Source organism: Heliangelus exortis, chromosome 1 (assembly GCF_036169615.1).
Source record: "Heliangelus exortis chromosome 1, bHelExo1.hap1, whole genome shotgun sequence".
In the NCBI taxonomy this organism is placed as follows: domain Eukaryota; kingdom Metazoa; phylum Chordata; class Aves; order Apodiformes; family Trochilidae; genus Heliangelus; species Heliangelus exortis.
This window is the reverse complement of record NC_092422.1, coordinates 189,038,665-189,065,523: the sequence shown is the minus strand read 5'-3', so window position 1 is coordinate 189,065,523 and position 26,859 is coordinate 189,038,665. Positions and strand designations below refer to the sequence as shown.

At 37.7% G+C, this 26,859-nt stretch overlaps 1 protein-coding gene across 2 annotated transcripts in view; it reads left to right on the top strand.

Annotated features, from left to right (window-relative positions):
• Window positions 1–26,859, top strand: part of SEMA3D (semaphorin 3D) — a 138,422-nt gene that overhangs the window by 69,347 nt on the left and 42,216 nt on the right. For both annotated transcript variants that reach the window (XM_071734054.1, XM_071734055.1), the window contains 5 exons: window positions 5,218–5,280; window positions 6,819–6,938; window positions 11,126–11,219; window positions 14,530–14,658; window positions 20,457–20,599. In XM_071734054.1, the coding sequence (XP_071590155.1) occupies window positions 5,218–5,280; window positions 6,819–6,938; window positions 11,126–11,219; window positions 14,530–14,658; window positions 20,457–20,599 (549 nt within the window). The remainder of the gene's footprint in view (window positions 1–5,217; window positions 5,281–6,818; window positions 6,939–11,125; window positions 11,220–14,529; window positions 14,659–20,456; window positions 20,600–26,859) is intronic.

Here is a 26,859-nt window from a genome sequence, read left to right as displayed (position 1 = left end):
GATCCACAAAGCCTTAATGAAGCATTTTGATGCCTTGGAAGCTGAGATTTTATTGCATGCCTTTCCTCAAGCATCAATGTAACAGATATCTAGAGCACAGAAAACAACAAAAGGAAAAAAGCAGGCTTTCTCTTACTGCTTGAAGTAGCTGTTCAAAATCAGTTTATTTTCTTCTGAGTGCTTCTACCACCTTTCATTCCTTCAAAATAGGAAGGAAGCAATCCCTTTCTCTACAGGTGTCAAATTCAGTGAGTGAGTGTTACAAGACATCAGTTGATGTCGTTCATTCCAGATATGGACACATCCTGCTGGTGCTACATGTACCACTAATAAAACACTTGGATTTCTCGTACCAGAGACTTCCCTGATAGAGAAGTGCTTAAGCACGTGTGCAGCACCAAGCACATGAGAGGCTCCAGTGAAAACCTCAGAGCCACTGAAAGCCATCGACCTCAATGGGACACTTAAGTGCTTGCTGCTGGCATGAGTGTGACTGTCGTGGGGACACAAAACTGGAAGGAGTCACATTGGTCAGTTTGTCTCTCTCACTCCCTGCTCTCATCAGCAGCTACCTCATCCAGCTGTTATTCCTTTCATAACCTGATCCAAATCTGCTGCAAGGGGCCTTTTGGGATACTTCTTGAGGAGAGTCATTGCTGCAGACCAGAACCTCTTTAGTCTGATGCTTCAGATTTATTTATTTTTAGCCTACACTCTAAATGTATTTATGTCTAGTTTATATCCATTTCCTTTGACTGTTTATAATTCTGGTCTTCACAGCCCTTTGATTCTTCCTGCATAATATTACCAGTCTTCATTTGTATTAGTGATGCTTCCCAACTTTGAAACATCTGCACATGTTGCAGAGTGCTGGGTTTTTTCCAAGGCTACTGAAGGGTATACAAAATAGGATGAGCTGTGACAATATTCCTTGAGGAACTGCATGAGCAACTTTCTACCACAAGTACTTTACTTACCAGACTATTTTTTCTTGCAACAATGCCAATTTTTGTCAGCTGAGCTAATCAATTTCTATGTGACAACTTATGAAATAGTTAATTGGAGCCTGACAGTGAGGAACTCTACTACATTAATGTAGTGTGGGATTCAGCTTTGATATTAAAGAAAAACAACATTAGGCTGGAATAACAGCTCTTTACCAAATCTTTTATACCACACTGAATTTTCATTGGAAACTAACTAAAAATTTATTTTGACACATTACAAACAAATGAAATAAGCCTGTAATTTGCTCAGATATCTTGTATTCCTTCTCTTTTGTACTGTGACAATATACAGTATTTTCTGATCCTTTAGTAAAGTCCTGCTTCGTCCCTTATAAATGTTTCTTGGAAAATCTGTAATTTCATACTACAGTTTCTTTGGAGTCAGAGTCCAGTTTTATTTTTGAGGCATCGCTTCCCCCAAGAATTTATAGTCCAAGTGTTAGCCTAGGAACAAAATTAGGTAGAGCAACACAGTTACAGAACGATGAAGAAACTACTCACTTCTGAACAATTTTGATCAATATTCATCAGAGATGACAGCTAAAATAAAACTCGTAGAAGTGAATTCAGGTGTTACTTAAATATATATGCATAATGATGTATATGTCATCCCCACATCAGTTTATGTAAATAAATCTCTATTTTTAAAAAAAAAATCCTTTTCATTCATTTCTTATAGTAAAAATGCAGTTTTAGAAGAAAAATGTTACTTTTTAAAATGACTCTGCTTCTGATATGAAAAGGACCTTTGTGGTTTTTAGTGTTTTGTTTTAATCAGGAATCAATTTCCAGCTACCTTTTAAAGTGATATCTTATCTGTCCTACACTTATGTACTACTTAATTTTGTACTCCTGGGAGGTTTTCTTTCACTCTTCTAGTAAAGAACATATTAACTTTAACTTATTAGGAGATTTTAATTTCTTTCCTGTTGCTAAATTTAAGAAAATATTTGTAGAAGGATTTAAAAGTAATGGTATTTTTTTTTATTGGACTATGGAAGATAAAATCAGGAAATCATGACAGTAGACGACCTTTGGAATTTTGATATGGATATTTTGCAAGGAAAATAAACTTAAGATTAAGAGAAGAAAATAATCCTGTTAAAGTCTATAGTTCATGTGTTTCAACTAGTTACATTCTTGCCTTAAATTCAGTAAATCCACCTAGCTATTCCAAGATTTTTCTAGACATTTCAGATACATATGCAACCATAAATAGATTCTATATGTAATTTTGTACCATGAAAATATTATAAATCTAAGTGTCAGTGTGGTTGTCACTATTATTGTGTATTGGTCATTCATGTTCTTTTTTCTTTCTTTGAGGTTTTGCTTTTTGAGGAACTTAAAAAGTCTTTGTCAAATAAGATGTTACCATTGTGAATTCAGCATGTGAACTGTAAAAAATTATGAAACAAATTGACCAGTGTCAAAGCATCAACCCAAGTCCAAGCTCAAAGATTTTAAATATAGAAGAAATCACTGGAACATCTAGTCTAACTTTTTGTATACTGAGAGACTAAATACTTACCCAAAAAAAATACAGTAAAACTTAATCTCACCCCCTACAAAAAAGCCAATGCAGATTCATGTAAAAATTTAGTGAGAGTGTTTCATAGATGCGAAGTTTCTTGTGTGTTCTTGTTCTTGTGTGTTAGTGTGTGAGGGAGCCAGACCCGTGGTACTGTTACACAGTATGTAGCTTAATAAAAAATTAAGTTTATGCTTTCTTGCTCAACACATCAGCTCATTATTTATGATGCAATTTTCTTGACCCGTTACCATTTAGAACTGACAGTTTCTGGGAACCTCTAATTTCTCTTATGGAAAGCAAATAAATATCACTTTAACTCCCCCATATATAATTGCAAATTGATTTTACAGTTGGATCACTTAGCTTCACTTTTCATTGTCTAATACGGCCTTGTAAAATGAGAAATACTAGGCTGTTGAGTAGCCAGAAAGTAAAACAATTGATTTTTCTATGATAATTTATTGTGGTCAATTATCATAGAAAGGAGGGGGTGGAGGGTGTGGGGGTGTGGTGTATCTCAGCCTGACTGGTCCTGCTGCAGGACAAACACTGTTTCCCATGAAGGAATCTGTACAAAAATTGTGAGATGTTTATTCAGGCAGATGTCTCTGAGTATAACTGGGCCTCCCAAAGCAGGGATCCTGTTCTTCTCTGTAGGCAGCAAGGAGAGCTAGGCATTTTTGAAAGGCTGCAGAGGGACAGCTTGTCTACCTAAATGGATGCCTAAACTTTGGCCAAAAAAATATCTCAAAAAACCCCTCAAAGACCTCTAACCTTCTCTTTTACTGATACAGGGATCTTGGGCAGAATTAGTCATGAATTTTATATAATTGTCCATATTTTAATTGTCCAAAAATTTTTGGATATCCACAAACTTTCTTCCAGCTGTTCCTTTTCATCAGTTTTTGTCCACTGGCACCTCTTAAGTCTTTGTCTCTTTCCTTAACCAGTGGCACTCGGGCTAGACCAGTGCTACAAGAGAGACCCATTCTGCTCTTCTCAGGCAGAGACCAGTTGAGTTCACTGATGGTGTTACCTTCAGGTCTTCCCAATGACTTTGCAATATTCCCAGTATTTGCCTCTATACTTTCAGGCATTATAATCTGTGTGAGCTGGCACTGCTGATTTCAGACTATGTTATCCTACCTGGATGCTCTCATGATGTCAGTTTGAAAAAATGCTCTGGGAAAGGAGCTCTTGGTGCTCCGGTGCTGAGATGTCATATTACCTTATCTCTGACTTAAAGTAAATACAGCCATAAAGGGTTAAGGTTTAAGTAACTTAAAATTGATTCCTTTGCAGAAGGTTAACATGTCTGTTTTCACTGGAAAGAGAAGAGGGAGAAGTAAAGTGAAGTGAAAAGACTCCAGATTGAAAGAAACACTGGCTGTAGTTTTTGGACAGTGATAAAGCTTACTGACACAGAGCACTTTTTGCTTTCCTTACCTGTGTGGGGACTCAGTCTGTGTATGTGGCAAGCCACATCCTTCAGTATGCCACCTAGCTGAAAGGGAATATGACAGCATTTTTTTTGTGTGTTGTTCAGTTGTTCATCGTTCCTTGATGATTATTTTTTTCCTAAATCAAAATATAATAATTCTTTATTCATATGTATCTCACTATTTGAGATTTTACAAAGTGTGATTTGAGACTCAACACTACTCTTAAAGCATCTGTGACTACTGGTAATCTGCTTATTGGTTCTTGGGACTAGAGGCAAGTTCCTAACCAATGTTGCTCAAAAATTAGTGTGATTTGTTGCTGTTGTTATTATTAGTAATGAGAAATGGCTTTGTCTTGTCAAAACAAGAAGGAAAAAAGATCTGTGCTTGGTATGGTTTTCTGAAGACCTTATTTTATATTTTGAATTTAAGAGAATCAAATATATTCTCAGTAGCATCTAATTTTGACTGTTTAATTTAAATTACTGAGCCAGAACATGAGGTGTTGTTCATAGGTACTTCTTCACTAACACAAATGAGGTTACAATAACTGACAGTAATTTGTCATCTGGTTCCATCTACACCCAAACCCAGTTTACAGAATTACAGTAACAACAGTAATACATGCTATCAGTTATCTAAGGTACATGGTGCTCCTCTAAACTTCCATGTCATTGTCCCAATAAATTCCGTGTAGTGTTGATGAGTGATATTTTTAAACCCTGTGCTACTGATTTCTGTCAAATGTACTTTTTATTCTACACATTTCTTTACATCTACCCTTAATTTTTTGAACAAAACTTCATTTTAAAATTGACAGTAAGAGCTACATATTTTTGTGATGGCTTTGCCAAGTTCACTGGGCCAAATCTTTCACAAATGTAATTTTCCTTGTTTTGCAGTCAATTTAGCTTCCAGGTGATTTGAGTCATCATAGCTTGGAGAAAAAATGCAATGCATAATGGTGACAAGGTGTGCTAGCCAGCCATCAACTAAGTACTTTTAAAAAGTAAATATACTGAATGAAAAATTTTACAAAGAACAGGGGCTTTGATTTAAATCCTCTTCACTTTTTGCAATCGAACTCTGAGTTTGAAGTAATGTTCATTTCAGTTTGCATGCAAATTCCTTCAACAAGAATAAATTAGTTTTAATCGTTCATTCAAAGAAATAGTTCAACTACAGTCACAGGACAATTTACAATATTCATAATTGTCTTATGGTCTTGTTACAGATATACTGGACTGCAGCAAAAGAAAAGGTAGAATTATGCAAATTAGCTGGGAAAGATGCCCATGTAAGTATGGTATATATAAATATTTTTAATGCCATGATTATTGTATAACTACAGATGTGTTTCTAGATGCACAAAATGGGTTAGTAAACTGGTTTTAACACCATTTTCCTGGACTGATGAACTAACATGTTTTTTTCTTCATTACAAAAAAATGCTACATTTCTATTTTTTTCTTTAAAGTTTAATATTACAAGAAAAAACCCAAACCAGTTCACAAGCAGCAATCTTACTAAGGCATTCTTGTATGTCATAGTTGCAGTTGAGAGATGAATGGACTTTCCTCTGAAATGCATCCCAGGGTATCTTCCCCTGAAATCCTTTCTTTCCCATCAAACTGCTTCTTTTTTCTTGGGAATACCCTGAATATAACTTAATTATAATTTATTAACAGAACAGAGTAGCAGAGCAGAGTACAAATTAACTTAATTTACAGACAGCCATAGTCAAGGTTAAAACAAAATCTCAGACTCATTAGCTTTTCCCTGGAACCACACATCTTCTTCAGGAAGTCTCTTTAGGAAGTATATTAAAGGTGCATTCATATGTAAAACAAAACTTTCATATCTCCTTTGCATAGCACAGATTACATCATGTGTCTAGACCCACTATAAATGTAAACTTTTCCTGTCTGTGTAATAAATTTTTTCCTTTTCTTTCCACAAATCCTGTGGTTTCTGTCCAGCTTGTCTGTTACCAAGGTGGACACCAGCTCAAAACACTCTACTGAGCTCTTTGCCTGAGGAATTTCAACTTTTTATCCTAGCTTATTGCTGCCCTTATCTTTACAGCAGATAAAAACTAAACAACACCTCTGCTGAGCACTGGGAAAATTCTGATACTGGTTATGTGGAGGATTAGTGCAGATCTATTTCGACACTGAGACAAAGGGAAAAGGACCAGAGAGGAGAACGTTTGTTTTGAACTTAGATCAGAAATAATCTCCTTTTTGCTTTCTACATTGTTTCTGCAGCTTGCCTCCCACGTACGTAGGTCTACGGTGGCAGCTTTGACATATGCATAGCTCTTGGGTATTCCCTCTTAAGTACCTCCTTATAGGTAAATGTGTTTATTCATACACAGAACATACCCTTGGAAGTAAGCTGAAGCCCTTCAGTCCACCACAGTTATTTCTATCGTGCAGTCTTTGGTGTTGATCCTTGTTCAGGACCCTGAAATGGGACCAAAAGCAGGATTGGTAGCCAGACTAATCCAGTGGCTCTCCAACCTTTGCCCAGTTGTTGACAGGGGTTGTTTGCTACAGCACAGGGGGAGCAGATATCCTCCAAACTGAGCTTTAACCACACAGCTTCTCGTGGCTGTAAGCATTGTAGCAGAATTCAGCTTGCAAGTCTGATTAACGAACTGCCTACTAGGTAGTGACTGTAAAGCTGTAGCTGTCACAACTTTGAACGATTTAGTAAACAGTCTTCTCCACGAGGCTTGAGCCCATTAGGCTTGAGTCAGTACTATAGCTGTATCCCGCTAGAAGGTATAATATGAAACATTAAAATTAACTTTTCTCTTTGTTTTCCCAATAGACAGAATGTGCCAATTTTATCAGGGTTCTTCAGCCCTACAACAGAACCCATGTTTATGTCTGTGGCACAGGAGCCTTTCACCCTCTCTGCGGATACATTGAACTCGGAACTCACAAAGAGGTAATTTAATTTCCTCACCACTCTGACATGTCAAGGAATAACCCTCATCTTGTTTAGCATTGATCATAGGCTGGAAAATATTATGTGAGTGTGTAAAAAATGAACTGACAGCAGCTTGCATAAATAACAGGATAAATGGTGGATTTTGCAAATCAGACGGGAACTCGTTCTCACATTTGATATGTGCGTATCACTTTTAAACAAAGCACTTCCCTCAGTAGGCTTAATACACAAAGTTCTTCAGAATGACACTTTTGTATGATTAACTAAGTGAAGAGAACATTTAGCCCAGATGTCTTTGTAGTAAGTCATTTCCTCACATGCTTTCTGCTTACGTACACACTCACATGCAAGCAGAGTTCAAGATGACACATATAGTTCTATTTTTTAATGTAGATACAACCTCGGTCCATAGAGATTGTTTCCTATTCCTTGTGCATGAGATTGTAAATGGTCTCTCAGTTTGAGCCCATGATGGCATCTCCAGTCTTTGCAGATGGTTTCCAGCCCTGTAGCTAAGTAGGTGCTGGGCATTCTCCATCACTTGTGGCATATTCCTGAACTGAAGTTAGCAACTGGTTGGTCTTCATTTGCTGGTGACAAAGAAATCTCTATCCTAAGTGGTAAATGTTTGAGACATAACCCCAACAACAGAAGCATTCTGGTGTTGTGTCAAGCAGCCACTTAGTACACAAGTCTCTTTTTAACTCCTATAGGTATAACACTTTGGCTATATTTATAACACAGGCTCTGTTCTCAGACAGTGTTGAGATGTGAACTGTCTGGCTGCTTGCCTTTCGTGCTGTTTTCCTATGCTGCTGTAGAAATAACCTTCTCTTTTCTTTGGATATTGGTGAAATTCTAGAATATTGATGTCTAATGATATGTCATTAAATGAAACAATGAAACAAACTAGGTACCCTGATGTGTAAACAAGGGCAGATGCTCACAGAAAAAAAGAAAAAGAAATAAAAATCCCCCCCCAAACCAACCAACCAAAAAACGACAAAGAAAAATGTTATTAATGCTTGCCCAGCCTGAGAATGATCTGTGACCCACATAATCTGTGTTTTGGTCAACCAGCCCAGAGGGACTGCTTTTGTTACAGAAAACTGAAGCTGCCTGAAATCTGCATGTATGGTGGTGGTCTTTCCCTAATAAGACATTAATACTACTCGCCTTGTTTCATCTAAGCTGGATAACTGGGCATGCAACAAAATAATTTTTTAGGTTTCTTTGCTTCACTTCTTCAGATACTCCAGTTGAAGCAACGGAAATTTTATATCCCTTGTATCATGCTGATTCCTTAGCTTGAATGATCAAATACACAGCTGAATTCAACAGAACAGCTCTCAGCAAGAGTATAAGTAAAGCTCTGGTTTACCTCTGGGTCATTAGCAAGATTCCTTATTCACTCTACCATTGCACCTTTAACTACTTTGTTTGTGAAGGTTGTTTTCATCAGGCATTATGAAATTATGGATTTGGTCTGATTGTTCAGTCTGGCAGCCAGTCTAGACAAGGGGTCTGTCTCAATTAGACATGACCAATTACCTTATGAGAGGAAATGGAAGAAGAATCCCAGTATTGTGTTTCCTAATCCCCTCACTGTCTCCCAGTCCTGCCTTTCTTTTGCATTCCTCCTTGTTGCTCAGCTGCAATGGGAGGTTGGGCAGTGTTCAGCACTACTTGTTTTTTTTTCTGATGGTGCATCTCTTCTGCAGCCTTTTTGTGAATCAGCAGCTGTGAATGGCATGAGGTATATTTTGCCTTTCCTTCTTGGGTCCCAAGCACCCCACAGCCATCATCTTTGCACTGCCTTTGACGTGGCAGGGGGTGCTGAGGACAGACCCATGGGTGTGAATTTAACAGGCAGATGAAAATTTCTCCTGTTTGTATGAGCAGAAGTGAGGAGTCCCACGTGATAATTCAGAGCACTTTTATTGCAGATCCATTCTGTTAGTTTTCTCTTCTCCCCTCCCCCAGGTTTGTTTTTTTTTTTTAAACTCTGGGTTTTAAGAATGGATAATGGATGTTTGGTAATTAGCAACTTCTACAGGAATCTGTAGGATGCTTGGGAGAGCCAGGTCCTGAGATAGCTTCACGGAGGCTGCAAAACCAAGCAGTGCCCTGCTGACCTCAGGAAGCCTCTGGTGGATCTGCCCAGTGGTCTACTGGCCAGTGCCAGTGCTGTGAAAACAGAGAGGAAAACAGTATGGGTCAGGTGACTCAAAACCACAGCAGACACTGCTTTTGAAGCAGTACAAATCCCCAACGGGATAACACAATTAAAGGGGATTAAAGTCCTCGTCTTGCTATTGCTGAAGTCACTGCCAAAACTTCTCTTGGCTGGTGAAGAAGAGACTTGGCCTGGTTGGTGCTGTTAGCCACAGCTCTCCAAGGGATGCTCATTTCTTTGAAAGCTTTGTCCAAAGTGTAAGCAGGAGTTTAATTCTGTGTGAACGCCTGGTAGTGTCCATTAGTTTGTCTGGGTGAAGTCTGAAATATTTGATGTTTATCTGTAAGGCCTTCAGCCCCTTGAGTACTGCTGGACTTGGAGACGGCCCTTTTTCATGTGATACAGAAGGGATCTGATCTCTGAGCAGCTCAGGATTGCACATTCTAGAAGAAATGAGAATGAGAGACTAACATAACTTTGCATAGCATTGCCAGCAAAGGAAAAAAAAAGGAAAAAAAAAAAGCAAGAAAAAAAAAAAAGCACCATATTTTAAAATTTTGTTTTGTCCTTGGTGTGCTCTGATCCACTTCAGTAGCCTATGAATTTGTTTTAACTGATATCTCATAGGTTTGAGAAAATAAACAGGATTTTTGTTTGACAATTAAATTCTGTTTTGTATCAGCCAGGTTTGCAGGAGGAAATGGAATTAATGTTCATAGATTGGAATTGATTTTTCTTTTCTTAAGGAGCTTAATTATTCAATATTCTGGACATTTATCTTCTGAGTCTAGAGAGTCTAGGAGACAACTGAATGAAATAAAAATATTTGGTCATTTATAATCTGAATGAATGAATGAATTTAATTAATGTGTTGTGAAGAAGACTGATCTTACGTGGCCATCTTTGGGCATTAGCTAGCATGGCCTCTTAAATCCTCTTGGAAGGCAGAAGTATAGAAACAAATATTTAAAATCATCCTTTGTAAAGTAACTGTTTAAATCACTGAAGTGTTTTGATTTTTTTTAAACTAATTTCAGAAGTTATGTCTCTACAATATACATTAAACCCACAATGATTTTTTTTCCTGAACCTTAGTGGGACTTTAAATATCACAGGAGGTAGGGGAGCATGTTAGGAGTACTGCTGTAGGCAATCTCCCATCTCTAATAGCTGGAGAATTCTGAAAGTCAAGTCTTTATACCTGCAAAGACTTGACTATTCCTCTGAGCAATCAATTTGCCTTCAAAAGGACACTCTATAGGTTTCAGGTTAAGCATGCTTTTAGGAAACCACTGAAAGGAACAAAAAAGGTCCATTTTGGCAATTCCAAAGTATAGCAAAACTTCGAATTACTGCTTGCAACAACTGAGCTGTTGATTGGCCAGTGAAAACATCAGGAACAGTTTTAAAATTATTTCTTTTCTTTATCTTGCTCTATGCCCTTGTTCTGTGACCAGAAATTAATCACACTGTATTTGGGAGCTACCGGGAAGGATCTATTGTGATATTTCTGTATCATTAAGCCCTGTTAAAAATAACAAGAGAGAGCATATGTTGCTTTCATTTAAAAGAGGCTGAATTGTGTCTGCTGCAAACATTATTCAGCAGTCCCTGGAGAAATTTAGGAGTCAGCCAGAATCCCTTCTGGGTCTCCTGTTGCAACACACTCTATCAGCACTTTCCCAAATGGAAGCCATTGACTTTTAAGTACAATCCAGCTTTTAATTTGAGTAGAAATTAACAATGCATCTTTATTTCTGAAAATATTTCTATTTTTTTTTAAGTTTTGTGTTTCACTATAGAGAAAACATGTTATATTAAAAAAGCGAGTGAAAAAAGTCCAGATATAGAACAGAAACACAGACTGTAAACATCAGTGTTGAGATGACAGCTGCATGATCACTTCATATATTAGTGACAACTTCACTTCATATATTAGCAGAATAGTTGTTTAAGTGAGTTTTTCTCTGCAGCCACACCAGGATAATGAATATGTGTTTATTCTCAGGAAATGGTATTCCGGCTGGATACTCAGAACCTGGAGTCTGGCAGGTTGAAATGCCCTTTTGATCCTCAGCAGCCATTTGCTTCAGTGATGGCAGGTAAGAAACCACAGGAGCCAGGCTCTCCTCTCAGATGTGCAATGGTTTCATACATGAACCCATGGTTGGAGACTCAGGAGATGACACCTTTGGAGCCCCTCTGGTATTCATTGTCTCTCTGATGCTGCTCTGTCCTCTTGGAGCTGAGGGAGCCCTCAGTCTGCAGACACCAAAGAGCTGGAAGAGCAGCAACACAAACATTCAAGCAGCTGGGAAGCCTCTGCCAGTTGAGCAGGATGGTGGTTTCATCCTCACCCAGTCATTTCTCCTTTAAGAAGACAACAAAAAATTCCCACATGGACAGAAATGTTTCAAGCGCTTCTGGGCCTCTTTCTGCAATTATCAATATGTTCTGCTCTTTGAAGTCTGCTGACATCCACTATTTCCATAAATACATTTTTGAGGTTTCTATTTATTCGAGTAGCCACTTCTGAAGCTGGAAGCCTAGGAGCAAGATAGTGCAATCTGCCTGCTGCATGCATCGCAGCACTGTGTGGTCTGACATTTGGTGCCAAGGAATGTCAGCTTGACCTCTGGATTTCAAATCACTATAAGAGCTACTTTTGTCATGGTTTGGTTCATAGCTTTGGACAATTTTCATTTAACTTGTCCATCAACCATATGAATACAAGATAAGAGTGAAGCACCATGACGTTTTCATTTACAGCCAAAGAGCAGTGGTGACAATGCTTTGAAGTATCAGTCACTCTGTGTTATAAAAAGAATATGACTAATGTTCAGTCTTTATTCTCAGATAATAAGATAGATGATTTGTAATTCTGACCCAGCAGATGGGGCAGGACTTCCTTTATTAAAAACAATAGATTAAAGCCCCACTTATTCTTCTCATGGACCCCTAGTACTATCTAATGACCATGAAGTCTATTTTTAAAATGGCATTATAGAGACTTTAACTTTTTTTCCTTCTTCTTTTTTTTCTTTTTTTTTCCTTCTTTTTTTTTTTTTTTTTTTTTTTTTTTTTAAGTGGAGCGGGACTCCATGATTTATTATAGTATTGACTAATTCCAGTAGCACTCTAGTGCTTTGACTGCTCTATTAAATCTTGTGAAATGAAGAAGCTGATGTCTTTTAGCTAACTAAAACATGAACTTCAGTACATAAGAATTTTGCAGGATAGATAAAATTAATGGTCAGTGTGTTGTAGTATCCCTTTTCTGACCATGCCTGGTGTCAAGTGCTTTGCAATAGTGTACAAGGAGCATTGTAAAGAGTTACAGGCCTGACCAGAGAATGAGTTCTTGGCCAGTCTTTTAATGATTACTTTATTCCCAGAGTACTAGGAGAGCAGTGTAAACTCATGGATAAGATACTACCCTGGGACTCAAGGGAGCTTGGTTCCTGTCTCTGCCATTTATGAGAGGAGTAACCTTTGGCATGTCACTGCTCTCTGCCTAGTTTTATTTATCTGCAAAATGGTGATAAAGATTAGCTGTATCCTTTAGAAAGCACTTTCTAATCAGTTATGCATATATGAGCTAAATAATATTTCATTATGTTTTCACCCATGTGTGTCTATAATGTGTCTTTGAATTCTACACAACCTTTTGCCCCAAGTAAATTCCACAGATACATTTGAAAAACCAGTCTTTCTGACTGAAAAAATCACCTGCTCATCATTCATCTTGTATTACAAATTACTGCTAACCAAAACTGCTCTGGACATAACTAGAACTTGGAATGAGAGGTACCAAAAGCCAAGAGAAGTGATGAAAATGCCTTGTCAGCAGAGGCAAAGCAAGGATGGAGAATTTCTGTTAGCTCTTCAGATTTATCGATCACTGAGTGCCTGTCAGTTAGCAAACACCAATTACCCTGCCCATTCCTCATTATGACAAACTCCTTTCAGAATGCACTATTGTTTCTTCACAAAGGCGACATGCTGTCTGAAAGACATGCTTTCCAATACTGTCATGGAAATAATACATAAGTAACAATAATAATGAAGAAAAAAGAAAGCTGATAGATCTTTTTTTTTGCCAAATAAAGTATTCGTGGATTGTGGGTTGTGGTATTGTTCACCCCCCTCTCCTCCTTGATCTTATTTTTTTAAGTGCCTTTTACATCTTTTGCAAATGAAAACACAAACATGTATATTGAATGGTGCTTATTCTGTATTCAGTCTCAACAAAGGGCTTCTCTCTAAGAGATCTTGTGAAATATTTTCACACAGAGTATAAGAAAATCTGGAGTAGGAACTCTTGAAAAGGGATTTTTATGTATCATACAGCTTTTCATATGATGATCATTTATGAACAGGAACCTTTTTCTTTTTACGAACTCCAGAGATTTATTGTCGCAAGTCATGAAATGAAAGCCAGTCTCTTCCAGGCAATTGTATTATCTTGTAGAATAAAAAAAAAAAAAGATAATTGTAAAATACAATATTTGTTTAAAAAAATTAACAGTAGTACTGTTTCTTCACATCTTTTTAGAAAAATTCTGAGATCTGAAGGAAAACAGAAAATACTGTGCAGTTCTTAAGGCTGTGAATTTTGGCATTGCCCACAAAACTTGCAGAAGACAAAACAGTAACTGCAAATGCAGCAAGCCCAGTGTACTATACTATAGATACATTTTCCTCGAGAGATCAATTCTGGATGCCTTATTCAAGTGAGATGTCTCATTTATTTTAGTGAATTTGCTAATTCAAAATGATCACAATTTGGATCTGTATCTATATTCTTACCATTACCATGTCACGGAGTTAAGAATTCTTGTACTGCTTAAAATGCTCTTTGTTCATGAAGTGTTGGATGGCAATAACTTCATGAGGAAAAGGCCAAGTTACAAAATTCCTTTAGTGAAGAATCCATCATGTTTAATACTAAGCTCAGTCCCAGAAAAAGCAAAGCCATCATAGCAATGGCAAACCTGAGACACAAAGAGCTAACTTGAATGGATAGATGGTTGTGTCCTCTCTGTGGCCCCCTGGTACATGGTCAGTGCTCACAGGCCTGGATGCTCAGATTGAATGCACCCTTATACCCTTAAGAGCCCAGCACACATTGAAGCCCAGAGAATTTACTTTTCTGAGTGTCTAATAGATCTGAAAATGAGACTTTGACTCCTTTACTTCTCAGGCATGTAATTACAAATATTACCTTCATTTAAAGGCAAGCAACCTCACAGAACCCAAAATCCTAATAAAATAGAAGCTAATAATATTTTAAAACACTAAATGAGTTCATAGGCCAATTAAACACAGGTGTTGTTCACCCAACAAAAGACAAATAGATTTAATTTTCTGCATCCCATAGCTGTAGAAACCCTGTTTTTTTTTCATTTGCAGACGAATATCTTTATGCTGGAACAGCCTCTGATTTCCTTGGCAAAGACACGGCGCTAACACGTTCTCTGGGCCCTTCTCACGACCACCATTACATCAGAACTGACATTTCTGAACATTACTGGCTTACTGGTAAGATCCCAAACATATGCTGTTTTCATTTGCATCATCCCTGCCTCTCTGAAGTTAATAGCCCCTTCCTTAAATAAACATATGTCCAGTAACTATAAATATAGATACAGTATCATGGTATCTTTGGATTATGTAGGCTTTTTTAAAAAAAGCTCAGTGGAACAAAATTGCACTTGAAAAACGTCACAGAGGTGAAAATGCTAATTATGGAAAGAGTAGGAGCCTATGACCTATCATTCTTTCTGTCTTTTATCTATATATCTGTATAAAGTCCCATAACTGGAATGCTATCATGACTTAAATGCTTCTGTTTCCAGTTTTGTTGGAATATTTTTTTTAAAACCTTTTTTTCCGATCACTTATTAAAAGCTGTTCCCTATACCATGTTGAAATGACAGACTAGAAATTCTGTGTTCTTAGGTAGGAGGTCTTTTTTTTTTTTTTCCTTTTTTGAGGGGGGAAAATACTCTTTGTTGTTGTGACAATCATTTTAGAACCACTAAGGGCACCCTAAAATAGCTTCCCAAGCAAAACACAACTTTTTCTTGCCTGTTAAAAAACATCCTGAGCTACTAAACCCTCTAAAAAAACAGCTGCATTTACACCCAGCCAGTCTCAAACCACACACAGAGAAACATGGAAAACTTCACTCACAAGTTAACCCTCCTCAATTAAAGCATCCTCCTTTTAGCCATCAGCTGTCTTTAAAGATGTGGCAACACTGGCCCTGCTTCAGGATGCCTATGTAACTATTATGGGTGTATTGTAAAGCCAGGGCCTACTGACCACAGGGTTAAGTTGTCTTCCCAGCAGACAACTTCTGAAAGGGATAATTTTCCCTCCTAACTCCTTGCGACCTCAACAAAAGGAAATGTTCTTTTTTTGTTTTAATTTTCTTTCCTACCCCTTCTCTCACTTCTTCTAAGCTGTTGCCTTAGGTTTCTGCCTAGATGTAAGTCCATAACATCAGGATTTCTGCTGTGGAATGAGGAGGAAAGGAGAAGCCACTTAAAGTCATTTTACCTTTCCAAATAGGAGAAGTGTTTTGAACAGATAAAAGAATCTCACATCTGTGAGTGCTGCCTTCTCCCACTTTTGTTTCCTGTGCTCAAAACCTTTCTTATCCCATTTCTTCTGTCTCTTTTCTCACCTTTCTATACATCCTTTGTGCAGTGTAGTCCAGAAATGGGCTGTAAACTATAAGGAGCAGAAAGGGTCCAGCAGACAGTTCTTGAACTGTAATTAACTGTGCAATTGAATATACAGTATTATTCACTGATGGCCTGCTGATGTTCATCAGGGAAAAATGTCTGGGGTAGCCACTTTCCTCAGGGATACTATAATACCTTAAAAAAAAAAAAAAGATTAACTGCAGTTTAGTCTGGAGGAGCACCTGGTGTTATCATCAGAATAGATCCACCTTGATGAGTATTACAGGGTTCAGTTCACAACCCAAAACAACTTACAGCTTAAATATCCAGATCCAAACATTTCCTTATGGCAAATTAATGCTCTTCTCTAAATTAATGTTTCTTCATTGAGCAGTTTGAGGCAAGGGAACAATATAAGAGCACAGAATATACTTAAGGTTTGAGAACTGTTTGTATGTTTTAGTTTGGAGGGTGGGTGGGGGTTGTCTGCCTTTCTTCTTTCTTCTAAATTGATTCATGTTTTATTCTGTTTTCACTTAAAGCATCTGTATTGGTAAAATTTTCTAAGGAGAATAATATATTAGTGTGTCTGGGTTTGTAAAAAAGCTTTAGTGTGTAAGAGTGCGACATGAAAATTACCCCACTATATAAATTACTATATAAACACTGAAGACCCCTTATATACTTACGTACACATACCTACTTACCTTGTTTCCAGTCATATAAAAAGCTACAGCCATGCTCTGTCTAAGCCTCCACATACACAATCCATGCACTGTTATACTAAGAGGCATAGATATAAATGAGGTGCTTTTAATATTTTGAAACGGTCCTTTTAAGATTGGAGAAAATTTTGAGTGGAACTCTAAATGATGGGATCATATCTGCAATAAGCCATGGGGTAGCCAATATATTACTAGTTGATTGTATTACATTTCCAATTATACACATTTGTGCTTTCAGCTGATACTGATACAAAGAAAATATTTACTTTATTCCAGGTATAACACTTTCATCTCGTCTAAATCTCCTCTTCTCTAAATCTACCACCCGTTTACCAAGTGTGTGTTAGACCTTCAGGGAAAGTTGTAGAGTAACTTGAATAATTGTTCAATTAGAAATAAATTATTTCCAGGCGTAACTCATGTTTTACTTAAGATAAGCATAAAATATATAACTTTTTTTTTTTCCAGAGGGCTGAGGAGGTTTTGCTACAATGCACCTTAATATTTTTTTAAATTTAGCCTTGTTCTCTTTCTGGAAAAAAGATTATCCTTTCCTGAGGGAAGGGAGGGAAAGACAGAGCATAAGGGAAAAATGCGTAGGATACCTTCCAGTTCCTTGCAGGGCATCTCTATCTTGACTAATTAAGACATGTCTTAATCTCAATGACTGAATAGCAGCTCCACAAAGGAGAGAGGGAGGAAGGCAGCTAATCTTTCCCATGACTCATGCTCACACAGGCTGATACTTCTGCAGGCAGTGGCACTGAAGCCAGAGGGGGTGCTGCCTCTGCTCAGACTTCAGCAGAGCTGAAGAATCAGGCGATCCCACGGCCACTGACCGGAGCTGCCTCATCCTTGACTGTGGCCAGGGATGAGGCATGTGGGGCTTGTGGCCCTGCTCTGGAAGGCAAAACCACCCACTTGAACTGAGTTTGCCTCACGCTGGTCAGATACCCAAGCCCAGCATGGTGGGATGCCCAGGCCCTGCACACAGGCTGCACTCAACAGCTGCACATCCCTCCCTTCTTTAGAGGAAGCTAAAGCCACAGTAGGAATGAGTGTTTCCCTGAATTGCATTCACAGAATTAGTCTTTTTTTTGGTTTTGTTTGTTTTTTCATTGAAATTTGATCATTTTGCCAGGGCAAAGAATTGAAGGCAATGACTTCTTTATATCCTGCCAGCTTTGGATGGGATTCAGCTCACTTAACTGTAAAAGGCAAAACTTAGAATCCTGTCTGAGCTCAGTCATTTCAGTTGTCTGTGTAATTTACAGAGAAGTGATGCTTCCTTGGTTGCCCTCCTCTTTTTTCTGAGCCTCATGAGTCTTACTCCTCTGTAGGTCTTACTAAGGCATGCACTGTCTAAAACAGCTTCTTGTGTTACAAGGGTAACCAACAGAAAATGACCACTCCAGTGAACCCAGCAGTGTAACAGGTCTTCCCACTGGGCCATAAGAGCTTATTTAAAAAAAAAAAAAAAGCATGAGCAACACCTGAATCTGTTGTACAATCTGTTGTTGGAGATCACAATGTCTTTAATCCTGTTTGGTTGCAAACAAGTGAAATTAGTATCTAGGTAAAAACTTCTACTGAAGCAATTAGGAGGGCACAACTGTGTGTATGGGAAAACAGACAGTGGTTTCGAATCATCATCATATAATTTGTTTCCCATGCAAAGAATCCAAAACTCTAATTGACAGCTGATTTAAATGCATTGTTGTATGGATCTGTCACAAAAGATGAGACAAAGATCTCACTTGCAGAACATAATGTGCTTTTCAAGTCATGATCTGTTTCATTAAATTGTTTTCAGTCCCTTTGTCTTCATATCTTTTACAGTGTATTTTTATTTGGATTTAACTTTCAACTTCAGTGTTTTCAATTGTGATTTAAAATCATCAATTATTTGTGTTCCTATAATTTGTTAGAGATTCTTCTAAATCGGTTCCAGGAATTGGTATTGAGACATTTGTTTTTTCATTTGGCTTGCCAAGTAAAGCAATGAAATTTAATTAAAAAAAAAGAAAAAAACCTCAACAAAAAATAGATTCACAGTTTTGTTTTCTGAATGCGGATTAAGAAAAAAAATCTATGTGAAATTCAAAAGCCTGCTATAGACTTATTTCACAGTTTTTCCTATTAAATTGCTATTTAGCCAACCACATATTAAAGAAACCATACTGGAAGCATATTTATGTATTTATTCACACTTGGAGATCTGATCTTCAAAGAAACCTTACAGGCCTTGAGGGGTAATTGAATGTTTTCTTTAGGCTCATTTTGAAATCCTAACTTAAATTTATAGAGCTTGATGCCTGCATCATTTAATTTTTCTGCTGATGCCATTCTCTAATGTCAGAATGGTTTAAAATGGAAGTAGCACTGTGACTACTTTGACCTATAAATTTATTCCACTGTCACAAAGGTGCACATTCAGCACTTACAACACATCCCATTTTGTCTCAAGCCTTTGACTGTGAACGTTTGAATCAAGGACCCTCTTTGTGACTTCTGTATACTATAGTGTTCATGGTGGAAATTCCTCAAAGCTAGTATAAAGTAACAAACATTATAAAAACGACAAAGGCACAAAGATATATTAAAAGCTCATAATAGTATTCCTCACATATTGTCAGTGTGCTCTGTTTGCTCTGCCATCTTAGGCCATCCTTACTGCTTTCTACTGCAGTCTGCCTGCTTACAAGGGACAAAGACTGTGTATTTTATTGCTGAAAGAATGTATTTTAGAGTCAAGGGTCTCTTTGCACCATATTTGTATAGCCACTTCTGTTTAAAGAAACACACCATCGATCCAAGTGCCCTCAGAAGAGCTCAGCTATTGTAGCACATTGGGGAGTGTCTTAAAAATCTCTTCTCCAAGTATCGGTTTCACTTGTTCAAGACAGGGTTGTTGCCTGCTCTGCTGCAGTCAGAGGCCCCTGGAATTACTTAAAATCTTTAATTTAGTGCAAAATATAAAGAAAAAAAATAAACCAAAGCAAAACAACCTAAAAGAAAACCAAACTGCTGAGCAGCTAGAGCTGGGCTGGAGATTGGGGATGAGAGGGCTGATGAAAACAGTGAAGGAAGTCTTGAATTTTTGCCCAATATGCATACCCATAAGATGCAAGCAGAGACAGTCAAGCTTTGGAAGAGACCAGAAGTAATATAATGGCTTGGCATGTCAAAGGAAGGTATGCTCCAGCATTTCTTGCAAAAAGCAGATTTAGATAACCCAAACACACCATTGTGATGGTACAGCTAATCTGTTTCCATACACAACAAGGCACTGTGTCCTTAAGTCAGACCAGCGAATTGTTGTGTTTTGTGCTAACTTGAGCATCCCAGCATGGCATTGTGTTGCATTTGGTAGTTTACAAGATTGGTATAGCACAGAAAAGAAGGAAGCTTTAGCTTGGGAAAGCTGTTATTATCTTGACTTTTTAATCACATGGATCCATAAAGGTTCTCTCATTCCTTTGTAAACTATCTCTAGTAAACTGCATTGTATTTTCATACTCAAAACTGCTGCAGTAATTAAATTAATTAAATTCTACAGTGGGATTTCAGAAAATCTGCTTACCTTGGTTTTGGTGTCAAGAGCAGCAAGGCAGTTTTGTGGGCAATATTTTGCACTGAGATTTATCCTATTTTCAAACAGAGAATGATAGCCAGTCCTGCATATTTATGCAAGTAGTAGTAACATATATACACAAACCCATCACACCAAAGTAAATACTTCAGAGTCTAGGGTGGCTTTCACTCAGAGTTAGCAAGAAACTTGCTGCTACATGTCTGTATAGTGATATTTTTATTTCACTGGAAGATGCAATATAAACACAGATACTGTAGAAGAAATTTAATGGTGACTATGAAGACTTTTTTTTTGATTTTTAAAACCTTGCTTTTTGGGAACTTCTAGGAGCGAAATTCATTGGAGCTTTTCCCATCCCAGACACCTATAACCCAGATGATGACAAAATTTACTTCTTTTTCCGAGAAATATCACAAGATAGTGCCACATCTGACAAGACAATCCTTTCCCGAGTTGGGAGAGTTTGTAAGGTAAGAACTCTTATCTTTTTATTTTATTTAAAGAAACAAAAAAAGGTTTAGTTTGTTCCTGTGTTAAACATGTTTTCCCCTTCTGATTGGAAGGAAATAGTGCTGTTACCCTCTGAGCCATCATAGTAATTTTCTGATCATAGATTACTATTGCTGTCTGAAATTTTCTTGTCTGAAAAATAGACTTGATATTGACTGTGCAGCTCCTTTAAAAAAAAAAAAGCTTATAATTTATAATTCCATGTCTAAAAGATAATATATTGACCTTCAGATGTACAACAGTGACCTGCTTTGTTTCATAAACTTTCAGTAAGGACTGACTTGTTGGAGGTAAACAATAGCAAGGTGGTTTTTTTTTGAAAATGCCCACTGGAGGGATATTCAAACCCATCACTTCAACCTAGCTCAGGACATCATTCCTGGGCATTACTGAGAGCTGGGGTCGGTAATTTCTTTCTGCACATTCCTGATAATCAGCTAAGGTGAAAGTAGGCTAAAATTGTATGTAGTTTCTGAGCTACACCCACATCTGCCTGGAAGTTTCCTCCCCTGGGAAGAACTGCAGTCCTTGACTTGCTCACCAGAAGCAAGTGTGCTTCTGCACAGGTCTGCTGCAGTGTGAAAAAAAATCATTTGGTTGATGCCTGACCTCCTTTAAATGATTATTCCCTTAACTTTCTCTTTCATTATGCTTGCTTTTACCTTTTGTGAAAGATTTCTTTCCCTATAGTATTCATAATACAGTCTTAAATTTTCATGAGATGCCCTGGTTTTAAAGAAGCATCACTGTCATGGGCCTAAGCCTCCCCTAGTGGAAATGAGAAGATGAACCAATTCTTGCATAGGAAGGCAGCAGTCAGTGTAGAATTTGTTGTTTAAGAGCATGGTGGTTTTGCTAAGGTCTTCTTCCTAGTAAAGCACAAAGGTCTGTTGACTTCTGTGTCAGGTGTACTCTCTATTTACTCCTTTGTCCCATAATACTGCAGGAACAGAAGCAGTCAGTATAAGTGCTCCCATCCTGTGCATTGGTCTTCAGTGAACCCAGGTACCCAGGAACCACTGATAAAAGTCAGGAAAACAGGACTTCAAAGTTGCCTTCTTAGTAATAAATATGAGTACTGAGCAAATATTTATCTCACTCTCAACTATATATGAGCACCACCATCACCACAATCTCACAAATGGCACCTTTCTGTGATATTCTTATTCAGAAGCATTAATTTACTTTCATTTTCTTAGTGATGTGAGTGCTGGCAGTGAAAATTATCTTCTTAAGCTTGAAAATTACTCAGCAAACAAAAGAATTTGTGATTTATGGTAAGATGTGTCTAGGAGAAGAGCACACATTCAGCTAATAGATGCACTGAAAAAACAAGAGTGGACATGTGTATGGGTATGTAAATCTACAGCAGCTCTGCAGTCCAGCAAACTACTAATTCCAGTCAAGATTTCAGTGACCACAGCCATTTCACACTTCTGTCCTTGACCTAAAAAGTTAAGAAAACAAAAATACTCATTCATAAATCAGTTCTTTAGTAGGATTTTAGCCAGACGAAAGAATGGATAATCTTTAGCTGGGTATTTCACAGCAGTGTGATTAATGGCAGAATGGAAACACAAACATATATGATTTGCTGCTAGACATGGCATTTGCTGATTATGAGAAAGCACTTAATGCATTAGGAGAAATTGGTAGACAACATTTTCAAGGCAAGGCACATGAGAAATTATTGTAAACTAAGATATATTAGTTAGAAAACTCCAGCATCCTTTACCTAGAGAAAAAAGGAGATATCATAATAAAAGCAAATGTATTGTAAGGAAATCCTAAGGATTATATGTAATCGTACCTCAGATGATACTGAATTTGTAGAGTAATCATATTAATGGGAAAAATGTCTTGAATTTTATTTTTAATAGTCAAAGCAAAACAGTGGAAACGGATAAAGGGTGCTCATTATTTATGTCAGCTTTGCAACCTTCTCTATTCATTGATAATTTCCTGATGGGTGCAGAATTTTCCTGAATATTTGTACTCCTGTTTTTTTGAACATTTGTCTGATTATCTGCAAAGAAACAAACAATCCAAGTTATTATAGTTAAAATAGAATTATTATGTTTATCTAATATAAGTTAAAATATGCAGGTAGGTTCCTGTGTTTGCAGATTAAAAGTGTCTGGATCTGTTTTCTGCACTGAAACACCGCTATGCTAAATTCTCTCTTAAATGGGATCACTGTCTGTGGTTATAACAATTGATAACATAACAATTTCTACTTTCACTGTTTCACTAATATGTTATGTACTGCATAAAATTAGGCATTTGCCTTCTTTCCTCAGCAAGCAGAGAATAAGAGTGAATGGGAGGAGCCCAGCAACTTTTTAAATAATTTGCTTGGTGTAAACACAGGGTTTTTTTTACCTCACTGTGCCTTAGGGCTCCTGTACATTAATGCCAGGGACACATGCTGAAATTAGAATAGGCTTTGTTTTCAATAAGGAGGTTAGTCAATGCAGCCTATTCTTTGGCTAATTTTCAATGGCTCAGCAATATGGTTTCTCACTGATCTCCCACCCCTAGGGGGAATCTCTGGAAAGCATTCCCTTTTCCCATCTACTTTCAGACCCAGAAGGCTGCAATACTCTTGATGGCAGCTCTTTACCCAGAGTCAAACAGCTGTCACTTCTCCTGTTAATAAGACTATATTCATACTTACCACCTTGAAGCATGAGCTGTAGTAACTCATCCTGTGTAGCACTAAAAGCACTAATTTAGAATTACATCATCTGCATTCTGTACAGCACCAGGGGATATCAGTATGAATCGGGTGCAAGTGCTTTCAACAGTCACTTTCAGAACCAGTTTTGTAATTTATCATGGCAAATGACATTTCCTATTTTTGATTTAAGGAAGGCAGAAAAAGTATCACTGACTTATCTTTAATGCCTGATACTATCCATATGTTCTATTTAGATAAAATGCAATCTTTTGGGCTTTTTGCTTTCAAGTAAGGACACAAGTTTAAAAAGAAAAAATATTATTAAAGATTAGCCCACAAAGTTTATTTGGTTTTAAAAATACATATAGATACATATGTGTATATTGCATAATTGTGAAAACTTTAAATTCTTTAGAGCACTGATACACATATTTCTATTTATAGAAACATAGCAATAAACATTTACATCTACATCTACACAGTCTACAAACTCACACTGCTGAACCAGTTTGCATCAGCTAAAGCCATGACACAGGCACTAGACACTGTGCTGTATTTTGAAAAAAGAAATAGTATTGCAGCACCTATGTGGACTGCACTCTGCAGACAAGTAAGAAGTCAGCCACATTTTTTTATACTCATCCACCACAAAATGATGACAGAATTGGAATTCTATTTAAGGAAAACCTCATATATGGACAAATATAGCCCTAGAAAGAACCAAGGCTTCCCTTTTATTTTTCTCACTCACATAAAGTGAGAAATGAAAAGCCTAACTTATAGGGGACATAAAGGTTTTGGAGATGGAGAGAGATTGTTGTGATTTTTGTTTCTTTCTTTTCTAATTGAAACAAATTTTTTCATAGTTCTAACCTCATCCTACTGGAATGGAGTGGAAATTAGCCAAAAGCAGTAGTCTCTCTGCTACAATATGAAAATCCTGTTTATTATTACAGCGGTTTGCATTTGCTGTGTTACAAGCTTTACTTTAATGTCTTTGGTGATGTATTTCAAAAGTTACAGCATGCAGTCTTAGACACTGATTTCCAAGACATCAGCTGCCAAGAAATCAGACTTTGGCCCCTGATGCCTTCCCATATTTCCCAGAGAATTCCGTATCCAGAAGTTGCCTTTGTTCTAGTGGGAACAAGTTAGCTCTTTGTTTTTTGGTTTTTTGGTTGGCTTTTTTTTTTTTTTTTTTTTTGGTATGCCATTCCACCCTCATATATACCACGCTGTACCTGGGGGACGAGAATATAGCAATTAGGCACAGCCCTCTTGGTTAAACTGTACTTTCTAAACACAGTGGAATGTAATCATTTTAAGAGCTCCTGAGTTGAGAGCCTAAGCCACACCCTGCATTCCACCTTTAGGTAATGTGATTTATTTCCAAAGCCATGAACATGAGCAGAGTTCAAGGCTACGACCTCGCCTCCCGTCTGGTGCTTGCAGGCAATTTGTATTCCCATAATGGCAGGAGGGAGCTGTTCCTCTGTGATTCCAAGTCCAGGGTCTCCAATAGGCTCTGCTGTGGGACTGCTTGTGTGTAAAAGTGAGAAGGTGTTTTTCTTGTCCTGGAAATAGTCTAGCCATGCCTTTACTGTGGCTGGGGATAACTGGGTCATTAACATTCTTTGTATTTCTATATTGTGTAATGCATCACTGTGTAGATAATTGATCTATCTCCAAAAACATTTGAGTTGTCCTCATAGCATATTGCTTTACCATTCAGCCGTGTTAGCTTGGGTCCCAGCAGCAAAATAGCCATGTTAACATGTTCTCAGCAGGGCTAATTACTCTGGGCTCAGAGCCATGCTCGTGCAGCTATCCTGCTTCCAGTTCTGGAGGCAACTTGTTCCAGACGAGATTTAGCTTACTGCATATTGCAAATTTTTTTTTGTCACCATAATCTTGCCTAGCCTCAATGCTAACCATGGTTAAGTTTTCTTGTTCTTGTTTCCTTGTCTTTTTTTTTTTTTTTTTTACTAAAAAAATTATTATTATTTCTCAGTGATAATGTTTAAAACCACTTGGAAAATGGCATTGCTAGAAAAAAATTGGCCTCGTTTACCTGTTGAGCATCTTTGTAGCAGTTGGTCTTTGAGATGCCAGCTCCTCTTGGATCTCCAAATTTGGTATTTGAATATTACGTGCCATTTAAAAGTTTTAAAATTATGTAGAAAAGCAGATGCTCTTCAAGATGATTTCATTTTAGGGGCTGATGTGTTGGAGACAGACCAGTTCCATATGTTGTCTGCTTCTAACTATGATGAATTAAGAGATATAACATCAGGCTTTGTCAGGTTTTTTGGTCCAACTTTCTTTATTGGCAAGGGTACAGGCATGAGTATAGGAAGTTTTGTATATTTTTGTCCCTCATGGGTGTGTTTCAACAATATAATTGGGTTTTTTTTGAGGGGGAAAATCATGATTTGCACATGAACCAAAAATATGTAAGTTATGCTTATATGTAAAGAGGTGTGACTGAATTTTGCTGAGCCCCAGGGAAAATGAAAAAGGAATTGTGGTGTCAATATAGAGCTTTAAAAACTAGATTATGGAAATGCAGCTGCACGACCTCTGAAACAAACTCTGGAAACCATCCTAGTTGTAGAAGAAACTGTCAGTAACCTACTGGCTTGGAAGTGGGAAGCCTGCAGAGTTAATTGGAGTGGAGTTCATATGTTTAATCCAAAGTCCCTGACTTAAGAGTGCTTTGATTCAGATGTTCAAATATCTCTAAGCGTAGCAAATTATGACTTTGTGGTCAGGGGACTGGGACATCATCCTTCAGCTACTTGAGCTTCATTCTGGTTTCATGCCAAAGGCTTCCCTTTTTCAGTCCTGCTGGGCTGCCAAAAGCAGGTTTGGCACTAGCCTGGGCACTCCTGCATGACTGACTGAGATGTGTGTCCTTCCTGCCTGACCCTGCTGGCTAGATAGGCAAGAACATGGGTTGAGACAAATGTTTAGCTTCTGTGTTTGTTTTGGTTTTGAGATCTGTATTTGACCCTGGTTGTGCAATCAACTTTGGCCTCGCACAGAGCTCAATGAATGATATGACCCACAGACTATAATCTTAGTCTGTAGAAGATACTATTTAACCTCTCCGATTCCTTTTGCAACAAACAGTGTGGTTTCCACTGGGGGACTGAAGCTGGCTGGTTCAGAGCAGTGACAGGTTATGAGATCAGTAAATCTACTGCACTGATGATGAGGACCCTTTAGTTTTAGAGTCTGATACAATGGCTCTGTCTCCAGATGCGGAAAATAAGGAAGGAGCCAAAATAAACTGTGCATTAAGGTCTGGACTGTGACAAAGGATGATTTCAGAAAGGTGTTTGTAACTGACAAGTCCCAGGGACCAAAAGGCAGCCTCAGTTTTTGTATGCCTGTTCCCTAGCTATGATTTTTTTTTTTTCTTTCGAAGTTCAGTTTCTTTCAAAGCTAGCAGGAAAGCTGTGAAAAACAATTATAGGAGGATTCTCTGAAAGGAGGTTTGCCTAGGGAAAAGTTTAATGTTCAAGCCATGCAAACTTA